The 14,530-nt window shown below is 34.6% G+C and overlaps 1 protein-coding gene across 1 annotated transcript in view; it reads left to right on the top strand.

Moving 5' to 3' along the window:
- The first annotated feature begins 6,149 nt into the window (after positions 1-6,149).
- Positions 6,150-14,530, top strand: part of LOC107709033 (TNF receptor-associated factor 1-like) — a 19,696-nt gene continuing 11,315 nt past the window's right edge. Inside the window, exons 1-5 of the mRNA XM_016513430.1 lie at positions 6,150-6,429; positions 6,695-6,779; positions 6,924-7,022; positions 8,512-8,673; positions 9,484-9,543. Of these exons, the coding sequence (XP_016368916.1) occupies positions 6,215-6,429; positions 6,695-6,779; positions 6,924-7,022; positions 8,512-8,673; positions 9,484-9,543 (621 nt within the window). The 5' untranslated portion in view covers positions 6,150-6,214. The remainder of the gene's footprint in view (positions 6,430-6,694; positions 6,780-6,923; positions 7,023-8,511; positions 8,674-9,483; positions 9,544-14,530) is intronic.

Here is a 14,530-nt window from a genome sequence, read left to right as displayed (position 1 = left end):
CTTTAAGGCTTAATCTTGGAGAAGATCTGAGAACTGAACTTTTTCTTGTTGTTGTTGTTGTTGTTGTTGTGAACAGACTGACCCTTCTGGTTTAATTGTCAGATCATCCTGCTGATCATTTCAGTAGCTTATTTAGTAGCTCATTAGTTTGCCACCAGTATATGATCATGTATTAATTTAATGGCATTTGTTTCAGGTAAATTGTGAAGTTCTCAAAATCTTTTGCTTAAAGGAATAGTTTACCCTAAAATGCAAAGTGTCGAGATTTAAATTGCATTTAGGTATTTAAAGCACACATATTTTATAAAAGTATAACAAGTGTGTGTGTGTGTGTGTGTTTGTGTGTGTGTGTGTGTGTGTGTGTGAGTGATTCTTCAGTGACTCTTTCTGTACATTACATCGTTACACCAGTAGGTGGTGATAAAACACATTTTATCGTTATGAGTGAATCATTGAATCATTTACTCACCTGATTTGTTCATAAATATGCTGATTAATTCAGGAACAATAAAAAAAATACTCTTTATGAGCAAATTGCTGAATCATTTACTGATTTGTTCAAAATAATGAATCATTCAGAAAGTTTGTTGCCCAGAGAAGTGCAACGGTTCTGTTCTGACTTTGAATCTATTTTCATTGATGATGCAAAACTAAAGTACACTGAAAAAAATGTTTCATTCATCCAATTAAAACAATTTAGGGTAATGATTCACATCTATATTTTTTAACTTGAAAAATAAATAACTTGCCCTTAGGGAATGAAACATTTTTTTCAGTGTATTTGCCAATACAGTCTGAGAAAAATGTAAGTTGCTCAGTATTTTTGCATTATTTAACTGTTGTATAAAATCATGAGGGTGAGTGTAACTGATATCACTGATTTTTGGGTAAACTATTCTCAATGCTTCTCTATCTGATTGTAATTGTTTGCTTTTTTACATATGCCGAGTTGACTCACTAATTTCTTTCTTTCATTTAATGTATAGCACTGACAATGAACATATTACCTTTACATACAATCCACTTGCAATGTCCTTTTACCCACTTACATGTGTTTTATGTGTCTTTGTATTAGTTTTGATAACACAGTTTTGAACTTGTCAACCTGCTGTTTTATTTGTACACTAATGCCATTTATCCTGCGATATCCATGTTAACTGACCCAGTGTTTAGAATGTGAAAATCATCTTCATAACTTCATTTGTAGCTTTATATTTAATGTGTACATTGATTATACTGTCAAAGATGAACATTGTCTGCACTTTAAACAGCAACATCAAAATAGTCCTTTCGGTTTCGAAATGTTTTACAATCAGTTTTGTATCTATACTGGAAGGGATTTAAAAAAAAAAAAAAGTTTTATTAATTAAAGGATAACTAATCCCACAGAGCATTTTAAAAATGCAAAGCATTTCGATATCAACCTGCTTTATTGTTCACCCATGTTTCAATGGCCAATTTACAGAATATACTTCAATGCCAACCCCTACTGAAAAACCAATTCACCACCGTCAGAGAAGCTCAAAACTACAACAGAGCGAACAGCTGTCACAGCCCAACCAAACGGATGAGTTTTGATCAAGTTTGTGACACATTCTCGCTCAATAAAGTGAACCACAGGTGTTTCTGTGAGGTGAAATTGTTTAAGATGAACGTCTCAATGTAGATTGAGTTTCACGGTCAATTCTCTCTGGAAACCGTAGGAGGGCCAATAAAATACACCTCACCTCATCCCACCATGTTTTCCTGGCTCTCCGCAGGTATTTTAAAAGAAATGTTGTTCTTTTTGGGTATGAACCTGATAAATGTAAGATATGGACTGAGAATGGTTTTGTTGCGCCAAAGGAGAGAAAGTGCGACAGCTACTGCTTTTTTGAAATGACAGATTCTCAGTTCATGGCCCCAGTCGCTTTCTGTGAACTTCTTGGAACTCAGGAAACCCCTGCCGATGGCCTCTCAAACTACACCTGTCTGCTGACGGCGCTTGCCAGTCATCCATGTAAATAATTTAACCGTGAAATTGAGCATGTCTTGCGGTATAACAACTCCCCAGGATGACAAGAGGACGTTTTCCTTTCTCTACACATCCTGCCCTCCCTAACATCCCCAAAGCTACAAACCCATCCTTCTGACCAGCTATGAAAGTGAACGCAGATCTACTGTACACTATTAACATTTGGTATGCTCCGCTAAATTTTGGAAATTACGATGGACTTCCATTTTTAGGTCTTGTATTAGCAGTATTTTTTGTTGATCATTAAAATGTGTTCAGTGTGACATTTAATAAACATCCACAGTTTCTAACATACTCTCTTACAGTGTGACTGGGGCATTTCCTCTGACAGAAGAAGTAGACTAATTCCACCTTAGCAGTTTGGGAGTGAATGTCAGCTGAGGTCAGCTCATTAGCTGGTAATTGACTAGGTAGGCCAAGAATAGATCCCTAGGTAAAGCTTTTTTTTATGTGAATATTGCAACTGTCACATTTGCCTTGCTTTTAAATATTTGCAAATGTGACAATCTCAGGCCTAGATGGAATAATGAGGCTCTCAAGAGATGGATGTTTCAAGAATGTCGTGAAAACGTATGACATTAAATGGAGGAATGGAGACATTTGCCTTTTTCTGTGATTCTCCTATGGAAAGGAAAATGGTTAATATCCAGCAATCATGCAACATTCATTTTCATAAGATGACAGCAGCCTTTTTTTTTTAACTTTTTTATTTCCTAACATAACTTCATAAATCCTGAAATATTTAAGACTGGATGTGAAACAGCTCAGACAGCTTTTTAGGAGTTTGCATTGTTTAAGGCACTTTTCATGAATTTTGTGTCCCATTACTTTAGAGCATTAGTGTTTGTATTTGATGTGCTTGATGTGTGGTTTGATGCGTGGCCAGTAAATGACACCACTAGGACCCTCTTACTGTGTATTATTTAGTTCACCCTCCTAACACGATTAATGGAAAGTCCCTAAGTAATAGAACAATAATTTTTGAAAAGGTTACTAGCTCTGCAAAAGGGACATTTCACACCAAATTCTATTAAAACTGAAGAACATCTGCCAATACACCTTGTAAAACAATAACAGCAAAAACTCTATTGCAACAACACTAAAAATCCAATATGCAAAGGTTTTACTCTTTCAATTCATTTTTCATCTGATCAAAGCTGCATTTATCTGATCAAAAATACAGTTAAAATTTTGAAATATTATTACATTTTAAAATAAGTGTTTTATATCATAATATATTTTAAAATGTAATTAATTCCTGTGATGCAAAGCTGAATTTTCAGCATCATTACTCCACTCTTCAGTGTCAATCCTTCAGAAATCATTCTAATATGCTGATTTGCTGCTCAGTTATTGTCAGTTATTATTGGTGCTCAGTTATTAATAATAGTTCTTATTATTATCGAATTTGAACACATTTTAAATGGTAATGTTTCACAATATTACTGTTTTTAATGTATCTTTATCAAATAAATTTAGCCTTGAAGCACTTCTTTCTTTCAATATGGTACTCACATTCATGACTATTTTTTTTGTGAGAATCAATCATGTATTATCTGTTATGTGTGGTGAAAGAGAATGACTCTGCAGGTTCTTCCAAGAACACAGTTGCAGTATCTTTGTTTCAGGAAGTGTTAGAATGATGTGCATCTACTCAGCAGAACTCAGGACCAAAACCAGTGAGGGATGCATTAGAAGCGAGAGGCGTGCTGATGGAACGCTTCAGATATTCAACACTCAGCAAGTCATAAACACATCTGGCTCCTTATCTCCACCCCCCAATATCCTCACGCCCATACTTGTCTTCCACCCAGACAGATTTACAGAAGATGCTGCCCGATACTTCGCCTCTCTGTTTCCAGCACACTAGATGCCATTTGGGGCCTCCCGACCAGCCCGATCGATAAGGCCCATCGCATTTTAAGCTTTTGCATCATGAGGTTTCTGTATTATTGAATTGCATCTTCTCACAGTGATTCATGAGGGTACAAACATCTTCTTTTTTCACAGAAACCTCTCGGGCCCCTCACCAGCAACCTGCTGCAGTCATTTTGATGCACTGGTCCCTCATGTGATTGCTGTTTAATGAAAAACAGGCCAGCATAGCCCTGCTCTCCTATTACAGAGTAATTGATTTGAGGTGAAGAATGTCCCTTGTAGAGGTGAATAGTTTTACCCAAGTCATTAATCCCTTCAACCAGATATTGAAACCCCCTGACTGCCCTCTTTAGCAAAAATGATCTCCCTTGCTCGCTTTCCCTCACACTCTAATCATCTAATCGGCTTCTGATTTGGCTCAGTTTAAGATTTATATGTATCATCTCATAATGTTCCACGGACCATCATTCACTATTTATCAGCAATTATCTGCGGCTTTCGAAATTAATATTTGGCAACGCATGACATTTACAGGTTTAAATGAAAAAAAAAAAAAAAAACTTCTGGAACCCGGTGTACAGTAAGGAAATGTGACCGTAAGCTCTATGACTAGTCTGACTGTGAAGTTTTTGTGACTTTCTATGCAGCTTACTATTTAAATGGGAGATTCCTGTCTGAGTAGTGAGCAAATGCAAGGGTCTTCTGAGGGTTTTTCCACTTTCTCTTGAAATGAAATTATGTTCATATGATTAACAAGACCAATTGTATATTCTTTAGGCGAGTGGATGGTGCTTAACTGAAGCATTAAGTCTTTAGGACAATTATGTAGTCAAATATTCCAAGTGTGAAGGTCAGAGATTCAAACATGATGAATTCTACAGAGAATAAATGACACAGCAAAGTGTCTCACTGCATGGTTTCTGTGTTATTCATCACCAGAAGAACCACATTTTTGGTCAAAATCTCATTAAGAATTGCTTCATTTTACAAACAGAAATGAACAGCACATGATTAAATTCACTGGTTTGCAGGAAGGCTTCATTTTATTTAATAGAGTAGTATAAAAATAATTATAATACACAAAGATTAATATATGTTTAATACATTTTACTGTTATTCAATAGATTTTACTGCTATTATCATATCAATTATATCAATATTAATAATAATACTTTATTATTACCTATCATTTATATACAGTACATGAAATAAGGCCAAGGTCAAGCATGATAATCAAAACAGGATGAAGAGTATTTAAATATCTAAGAAACTGTCACTTTTAAATAATAGCTGAATACATGTTTCTCTCTCTTTATGACGTGTTAGATACGCCACTTTCATGATTAACAGAGACTGGTGAGCGTGAAAAATGAAAAATAAAAACAGCCGTGAAACGTGTCCACCACATTAGAACCGCAGTTAGTTTTTCAAATCTGGGACTTTCCGTGTTGCGGATATGACGGCCTAATTCTGAGAAAAAGAGAGAGAGAGAGGCGGAAAGGCTGCGAGGCTGTGGCTCAATCATAGGGCTCAACACCTAGTGAGCTTCCTACCTAGACAACACTTTCGGGCATCGTTGGCGCGCTCCTAAATGACACTGTTGTAGTTACGGGAAATCAGATTCATTGATCGGTTCTCGGCTCATTACGAATCCGGGAGGTTTTGGTTCACACAGTTCGAATTTAGTGAAATTGATTCATTGCAAATATCTATTCACATAAATATTTATTCACGACTATTTTTGGAAATCATAGTGGCGTTCACTTTAGAACGCGTTTTTGCGCTATAGGTTTAATTTTTTATCTCGTCATGTCAGCCTTTGGCTACAGCGTCGAGTATGGCTGTTTTAGCTTCTCGATGCCATAACGGTGTTTTAAACAGCTGAAAAACCGTTCAGTTTAATAAAAAACCTGGAGGTCACTTCTTTTGAACATATAGCCTACGTGGACACTCTGTAGGCGGGGTCGAGATAGTGAGCCGCTTACCTAGACAGCACTTCTGCTTTTTCTTTTAGTACGCTTACTAGGTTTGAAAACACAGCCACAACGCGTTTCTATCAGGTTCACTTATCATTTAACAATAACTCCACAGCTTTTTTTCTATCTCTTATTATTTTGTAGACTTTTTCCAATTATTATTATCAAAATCCGTAACAATGTGGCTGATAAGTGGGCGGAAAAACAGCGCAAAAATATTTCCGGGTGTATGAAGAGGGGGAACCCCGTGGTGTTTTTCTACCGTGGGTATATCACGAAAAAAGCCATAAGCATATCAATATGTCATCATAACGTGCTGTTGGTACAGACAGTTCATAAAACCTCAATGGCTTCTGGATCAGCTGTTTCAGACCCGTCGTTAAATGGGGGTTCGTCCACACCGGATGAGAACGAGTACCCGTCGGGTTTCCCTCAGAGCATCTGCGATGAGGTCCCGAAGGAGAAGTACTTGTGCAGCAACTGTAATAATGTCTTGAATAAAGCGCGTCAAACGGTGTGCGGGCACCGCTACTGCCTCGCGTGCGTCAACTGGCTGGTCAGGTAAGAGAACCGTTCAAGTAGAACAGCCGCAGTTATGGTTGGCATGATTTTATTTTCGGCTTTGGCAGTAATTGTATGTTATGATCATTTTTGTGACTTATAATCACTGTGCAATGAATAGCTAACAAAATACTAAATATTATACCACATGAAAAATTATATATATATATATATATATGTATATCGGCTATAAACACGTTTTTTGTTAGTTTATAATGTGAGAAAATATTATTAATGAATGCTTTTATTTCACTATTTCATACAGAAACAACAAGGACCTTGTGTGCACAAAATGTAAAGAAGAGGATACCAGTGTTGAGAATGACACTAGTGTACTGACTCTTGACCAAGTAATGAAAACTCTATGTCTGTCTGTCTCTTGATAAAATATGTGATGCCGACAAAGGCGTCTTCACATTCACGTTTCGTGAAAGGTCTGTTTTTGTGACTCATGTTTGGAAAGTTATCTCTATTTCCCCTCTTGTTTAAACCAGTTCTTCAATGATGCGGCTATTAATAAGGAAATTTTGGATCTGAAAGTTCACTGTGCCAACCAAGGCTGCCCCTGGAGAAGCACCCTGAAGAACTTTGAGGTACTTTTCTATAGAAATTCAGTTATTTACCTTGCTGAAATTTAAAATAAGAGTCGCTTTATTCTGTATCAGCGATGTAGTAAGTTAGTTGAATGGATCTGTAATGCACTTAACACTATTTAATCAGATGAATGAGCAAGGCCTTAGTCAATTTGTGAGATTTTCTTCTGAATTATGTATTTATCTATAGCATGGGAAATGCTTTTTTTGAGCTTCACGGGTCCTGATGTGAAGATTATGGATGTGAGCCACTTCCCGAGCCATCAGATAAAGTCTAGCGCTTTCTGCTGTAGTTTAGATTAGAACATTGAGCTAATATATGTAAGACCAGAGATCAGGGCTGTTCATGGGCTGCTACACCTATAAAGCTATTGAGAACACTGTAATGCTCTCAAATGTCTTTTACACTTGACTGAGTCAAAATCAATGTGGATTATGGGGCTTGTATCGATTACATTAGCAACCGTGGCTTTTCTGTTATCACATTGTTAAATCATAGGCACTCATTAAAAAATAGCTGCATTTCATGGCAGGCAGTCATACTCGGTTACAACCACAAGATGCTATTTTACGGGAATCCTAGCATGGCTTTGTGGTCATTTCATAGCATGAACCAGCCATTAAGGCATTAATCATGGAGCTGTTGTGCAGATGCTGTCCAGCGTAGTGAATCAATCCTCAGTCTGATAGAGCAGTAACAAACTCATACTTTAGGATTTGAAAAACCTCTTGTACAACTTTTAAAGGTCAGTGTTTTGTCAAGTAAAATTTTCTCTGACTTTGACCCTCATGGCTGCCTAATGGAAGTCTTTTGTGTTTTTACCTTCTTTCTGTACTCGAGAGACTCTGAAAGCCTTTTGAGAATATCGTATTATTCACAAGCTCCCTGTTAGAATAGAAACATGTAGGTTGGGCTTTAGATTTTATGTTTTTCAATGGAAACTATATGATCAAAAGCATAATAAGCTTTAGAGGTTAAGTGTATAGAAATAAAGTAGCATTATGTAATTTGGAGTAATCAAACTTGCTTACTAGAGAAGTTCACCCCAAAATAACAAATTTGTCATTACTTACCCTCATGTTGTTTCAGATCTGTATGCTGTTATTTTTTTGAGAAAACGCTAGAGAACAGATGTTTTGCAGAATCTTCATTTTTTTCATCCAATGACAGATTATAGTGACCGCCAAGCTCTAAACACCATTACTAAAGTATAAAAATAACTTAATAAGTTTAACAATAACCTAATAAGACAAACAATAAATCTATGTGAGGAACAGACAAAAATATTCACTAAAATTGAACTGGCATGGTGTTTTGCTTTTTGCTTTTTCTTTGGATAGACATTTTTGGATAGTCATTATGAATTGTCCATGTATGCAAAAGAACTGCATGAAGATTCTTGGATGACAAAAATCTTTTTGTTTTCCACAGAAAAAAAATGCATACAGATTTAGATTTAGATTAATTGCTCAATTGCTCATTCAACAGGACCATCAGAGTCAGTGTGAATATGCCTTGATCCCTTGCAACATTGGCTGTGGCATAATGGTGCAGAGGAAGTCATTGGCTACACATCTGGACAGAGGTTGTCCCAACAACAAGACCACATGTCCCTCTTGTGCAGGTGTCCTGACACCAAGAGAACTCCAGGTAAGGTTAGAAAATGACACTTTAGAGACTGTATACGCTACAAAAATGATTTTCCTAATCAGTATTTTTGTATTGTTTATCTAGTAAAATATCTAAATTAATTTAGATGCTTAAAGCAAGATGCCTTTTTGTTAGAAGCAAAATTGTATAAGAAATTCAGAATTAAAATGTTATTTCTTCTTTTACTTCTTTCTTGTTTCGACCTCACGTTTGGTCAGATTTATCCTTCAAATTAAATAAAAATAAACCTAATTCAAGATATTTTCCATGAAAACAAGACATACACATATTTTGCTTCTCAGGGGGATATTTTACTGGAAAACAGTTATATAGAATATGTCTCAAAAACCAATTTACAAACAGCAAAATATTTGAGCAAACCATACATGTATGATACATGGGTGATATTGTGCGAATAGGCCCATAGTGCAAGATATTCGGCCTCTTTCGTTGTTGCTAGAGTGGTTCTGGGTCAGCGTGCCCTTGCTTGAAGCCCCATGGCTCGGTTTTAAGCCACAGATGGAGTCTCCAGTGTTTACTGCTGTCCCATATCACTTTCTTTTCCATTTCACCCATCGGGACCTACACTCCGGGACATGGATTAGAGGAATAAAAAGTTTGAATTTAAACTTCAAACTTCAAACACAACACATTAGTCAAGATAGCTTCAAATGCAATGTGTTTCTCGCCTCAAATTAAGATTAGAAAGTCTGAATGAGATGTTTTGAAAAGGTTGCAGCACAAAATTATTCGAGCAAAACTTTCATCACTGTGGTTAGTGAAAGTGACATTTCCTAATTTTTTTTACAGAAGCATGTATGTCCCAATTCAGGCGACAAGAAGACGACAAAGACTGATAAACGGCAAAAGGTAGAAGAGCTGGTTTTGGTGCATTACTGAATATTGTACCTTGAAAGTGGATGTACAAACAAGAACAATTCTAAAGTGTGTTTCTGTGATTCCTTTGTAGAATAATCACCCGGGCAGCTCAAAAAAGAAAGAGCCATGCATTTTCTCAGAAGTTGGTTGTCCTTTTAAGGTTGGTCTTTTAACAACAGTACCTGTTTGTATGTTAATCATGATGTATTATATAGTTTTATATAGAGTTTTATATTCAGCAGAAACATTTAGATACTTGAGTCATATTTATTTATTTATTTTAAATGTGGTTCTTGGAGGTCCACTGAGAGGATAAATTTTTTATTAAAATATTAAAAGTATTTTAAGAGTAACAAATAAAATAATGTATATAGTTTTATAATTTATGTAATATTTATATAGTTTATATATTTACATATAGCCTATAGGTTTATAAAAAAAAAAAACTAAAAAAAATTTTATTTCTAAAAGTCCATTTGGGTTGTAAGCCTGTTTGAAACAACATTTAATGTGCAAAGTGCTTACAAATACATTTAAATTGAGCTTAAATTGTTTCTCTAATATTCTAATATTAGCAGAAAAAGGATATGTTCTAAATTTAAAGGGAATTATTATTTTCACAAATTCATAGAATTAAAAAAGTTTGAAAACCCCTGTATTATACTTTATTATAATAAGCATACTTTTCTGTATGTTTTTTGCTTAAAAATAAACAAACAAACTTTGTCAATGGTGTAACCAAATAAATAAATAAATGAATAAATTCTCTAAAAAACAAGTCTCATTACAATTGTACTTCTTAAGTAAATCTTGTTATTGTAGTGGGGGAAATATTATTTTTAGTGCTGTCAAACGATTAATCGCATACAAAATAAAAGTTTTTGTTTGCATAATATATGTGTGTTCTGTGTATATTTATTATGTATACATAAATACACACACATACAGTATATATTTTGATAATATTTAAATGTATTTACATGTCTATATATTCATATAATTTCTATTATAAATAGATATATTTAATATATAAACATAACCTATTTTTCTGAAATATATACATGCATGTGTGTGTATTTATATATACATAATAAATATACACAGCACACAAACATATTATGTAAACAAAAACTTATTTTGGATGCGATTAATCGCGATTAATCGTTTGACAGCACTAAAAATAATACTTCCCCCACTACAATAACAAGATTTACTTAAGAAGTACAATTGTAATGAGACTTGTTTTTTAGAGAATTTATTCATTTATTTATTTATTTGGTTACACCATTGACAAAGTTTGTTTGTTTATTTTTAAGCAAAAAACATACAGAAAAGTATGCTTATTATAATAAAGTATAATTTTTTTTCAAACTTTTTTAATTCTATGAATTTGTGAAAATAATAATTCCCTTTAAATTTAGAACATATCCTTTTTCTGCTAATATTAGAATATTAGAGAAACAATTTAAGCTCAATTTAAATGTATTTGTAAGCACTTTGCACATTAAATGTTGTTTCAAACAGGCTTACAACCCAAATGGACTTTTAGAAATAAAATTTTTTTTAGTTTTTTTTTTTTATAAACCTATAGGCTATATGTAAATATATAAACTATATAAATATTACATAAATTATAAAACTATATACATTTTTTTTATTTGTTACTCTTAAAATACTTTTAATATTTTAATAAAAAATGTATCCTCTCAGTGGACCTCCAAGAACCACATTTAAAATAAATAAATAAATATGACTCAAGTATCTAAATGTTTCTGCTGAATATAAAACTCTATATAAAACTATATAATACATCATGATTAACATACAAACAGGTACTGTTGTTAAAAGACCAACCTTAAAAGGACAACCAACTTCTGAGAAAATGCATGGCTCTTTCTTTTTTGAGCTGCCCGCGTGATTATTCTACAAAGGAATCACAGAAACACACTTTAGAATTGTTCTTGTTTGTACATCCACTTTCAAGGTACAATATTCAGTAATGCACCAAAACCAGCTCTTCTACCTTTTGCCGTTTATCAGTCTTTGTCGTCTTCTTGTCGCCTGAATTGGGACATACATGCTTCTGTAAAAAAAATTAGGAAATGTCACTTTCACTAACCACAGTGATGAAAGTTTTGCTCGAATAATTTTGTGCTGCAACCTTTTCAAAACATCTCATTCAGACTTTCTAATCTTAATTTGAGGCGAGAAACACATTGCATTTGAAGCTATCTTGACTAATGTGTTGTGTTTGAAGTTTGAAGTTTAAATTCAAACTTTTTATTCCTCTAATCCATGTCCCGGAGTGTAGGTCCCGATGGGTGAAATGGAAAAGAAAGTGATATGGGACAGCAGTAAACACTGGAGACTCCATCTGTGGCTTAAAACCGAGCCATGGGGCTTCAAGCAAGGGCACGCTGACCCAGAACCACTCTAGCAACAACGAAAGAGGCCGAATATCTTGCACTATGGGCCTATTCGCACAATATCACCCATGTATCATACATGTATGGTTTGCTCAAATATTTTGCTGTTTGTAAATTGGTTTTTGAGACATATTCTATATAACTGTTTTCCAGTAAAATATCCCCCTGAGAAGCAAAATATGTGTATGTCTTGTTTTCATGGAAAATATCTTGAATTAGGTTTATTTTTATTTAATTTGAAGGATAAATCTGACCAAACGTGAGGTCGAAACAAGAAAGAAGTAAAAGAAGAAATAACATTTTAATTCTGAATTTCTTATACAATTTTGCTTCTAACAAAAAGGCATCTTGCTTTAAGCATCTAAATTAATTTAGATATTTTACTAGATAAACAATACAAAAATACTGATTAGGAAAATCATTTTTGTAGCGTATACAGTCTCTAAAGTGTCATTTTCTAACCTTACCTGGAGTTCTCTTGGTGTCAGGACACCTGCACAAGAGGGACATGTGGTCTTGTTGTTGGGACAACCTCTGTCCAGATGTGTAGCCAATGACTTCCTCTGCACCATTATGCCACAGCCAATGTTGCAAGGGATCAAGGCATATTCACACTGACTCTGATGGTCCTGTTGAATGAGCAATTGAGCAATTAATCTAAATCTAAATCTGTATGCATTTTTTTTCTGTGGAAAACAAAAAGATTTTTGTCATCCAAGAATCTTCATGCAGTTCTTTTGCATACATGGACAATTCATAATGACTATCCAAAAATGTCTATCCAAAGAAAAAGCAAAAAGCAAAACACCATGCCAGTTCAATTTTAGTGAATATTTTTGTCTGTTCCTCACATAGATTTATTGTTTGTCTTATTAGGTTATTGTTAAACTTATTAAGTTATTTTTATACTTTAGTAATGGTGTTTAGAGCTTGGCGGTCACTATAATCTGTCATTGGATGAAAAAAATGAAGATTCTGCAAAACATCTGTTCTCTAGCGTTTTCTCAAAAAAATAACAGCATACAGATCTGAAACAACATGAGGGTAAGTAATGACAAATTTGTTATTTTGGGGTGAACTTCTCTAGTAAGCAAGTTTGATTACTCCAAATTACATAATGCTACTTTATTTCTATACACTTAACCTCTAAAGCTTATTATGCTTTTGATCATATAGTTTCCATTGAAAAACATAAAATCTAAAGCCCAACCTACATGTTTCTATTCTAACAGGGAGCTTGTGAATAATACGATATTCTCAAAAGGCTTTCAGAGTCTCTCGAGTACAGAAAGAAGGTAAAAACACAAAAGACTTCCATTAGGCAGCCATGAGGGTCAAAGTCAGAGAAAATTTTACTTGACAAAACACTGACCTTTAAAAGTTGTACAAGAGGTTTTTCAAATCCTAAAGTATGAGTTTGTTACTGCTCTATCAGACTGAGGATTGATTCACTACGCTGGACAGCATCTGCACAACAGCTCCATGATTAATGCCTTAATGGCTGGTTCATGCTATGAAATGACCACAAAGCCATGCTAGGATTCCCGTAAAATAGCATCTTGTGGTTGTAACCGAGTATGACTGCCTGCCATGAAATGCAGCTATTTTTTAATGAGTGCCTATGATTTAACAATGTGATAACAGAAAAGCCACGGTTGCTAATGTAATCGATACAAGCCCCATAATCCACATTGATTTTGACTCAGTCAAGTGTAAAAGACATTTGAGAGCATTACAGTGTTCTCAATAGCTTTATAGGTGTAGCAGCCCATGAACAGCCCTGATCTCTGGTCTTACATATATTAGCTCAATGTTCTAATCTAAACTACAGCAGAAAGCGCTAGACTTTATCTGATGGCTCGGGAAGTGGCTCACATCCATAATCTTCACATCAGGACCCGTGAAGCTCAAAAAAAGCATTTCCCATGCTATAGATAAATACATAATTCAGAAGAAAATCTCACAAATTGACTAAGGCCTTGCTCATTCATCTGATTAAATAGTGTTAAGTGCATTACAGATCCATTCAACTAACTTACTACATCGCTGATACAGAATAAAGCGACTCTTATTTTAAATTTCAGCAAGGTAAATAACTGAATTTCTATAGAAAAGTACCTCAAAGTTCTTCAGGGTGCTTCTCCAGGGGCAGCCTTGGTTGGCACAGTGAACTTTCAGATCCAAAATTTCCTTATTAATAGCCGCATCATTGAAGAACTGGTTTAAACAAGAGGGGAAATAGAGATAACTTTCCAAACATGAGTCACAAAAACAGACCTTTCACGAAACGTGAATGTGAAGACGCCTTTGTCGGCATCACATATTTTATCAAGAGACAGACAGACATAGAGTTTTCATTACTTGGTCAAGAGTCAGTACACTAGTGTCATTCTCAACACTGGTATCCTCTTCTTTACATTTTGTGCACACAAGGTCCTTGTTGTTTCTGTATGAAATAGTGAAATAAAAGCATTCATTAATAATATTTTCTCACATTATAAACTAACAAAAAACGTGTTTATAGCCGATATACATATATATATATATATATA

Source organism: Sinocyclocheilus rhinocerous, unplaced genomic scaffold (assembly GCF_001515625.1).
Source record: "Sinocyclocheilus rhinocerous isolate Xijiao unplaced genomic scaffold, SAMN03320098_v1.1 scaffold11315, whole genome shotgun sequence".
Lineage (NCBI taxonomy): Eukaryota > Metazoa > Chordata > Actinopteri > Cypriniformes > Cyprinidae > Sinocyclocheilus > Sinocyclocheilus rhinocerous.
This window is presented reverse-complemented; position numbering and strand designations above follow the sequence as displayed.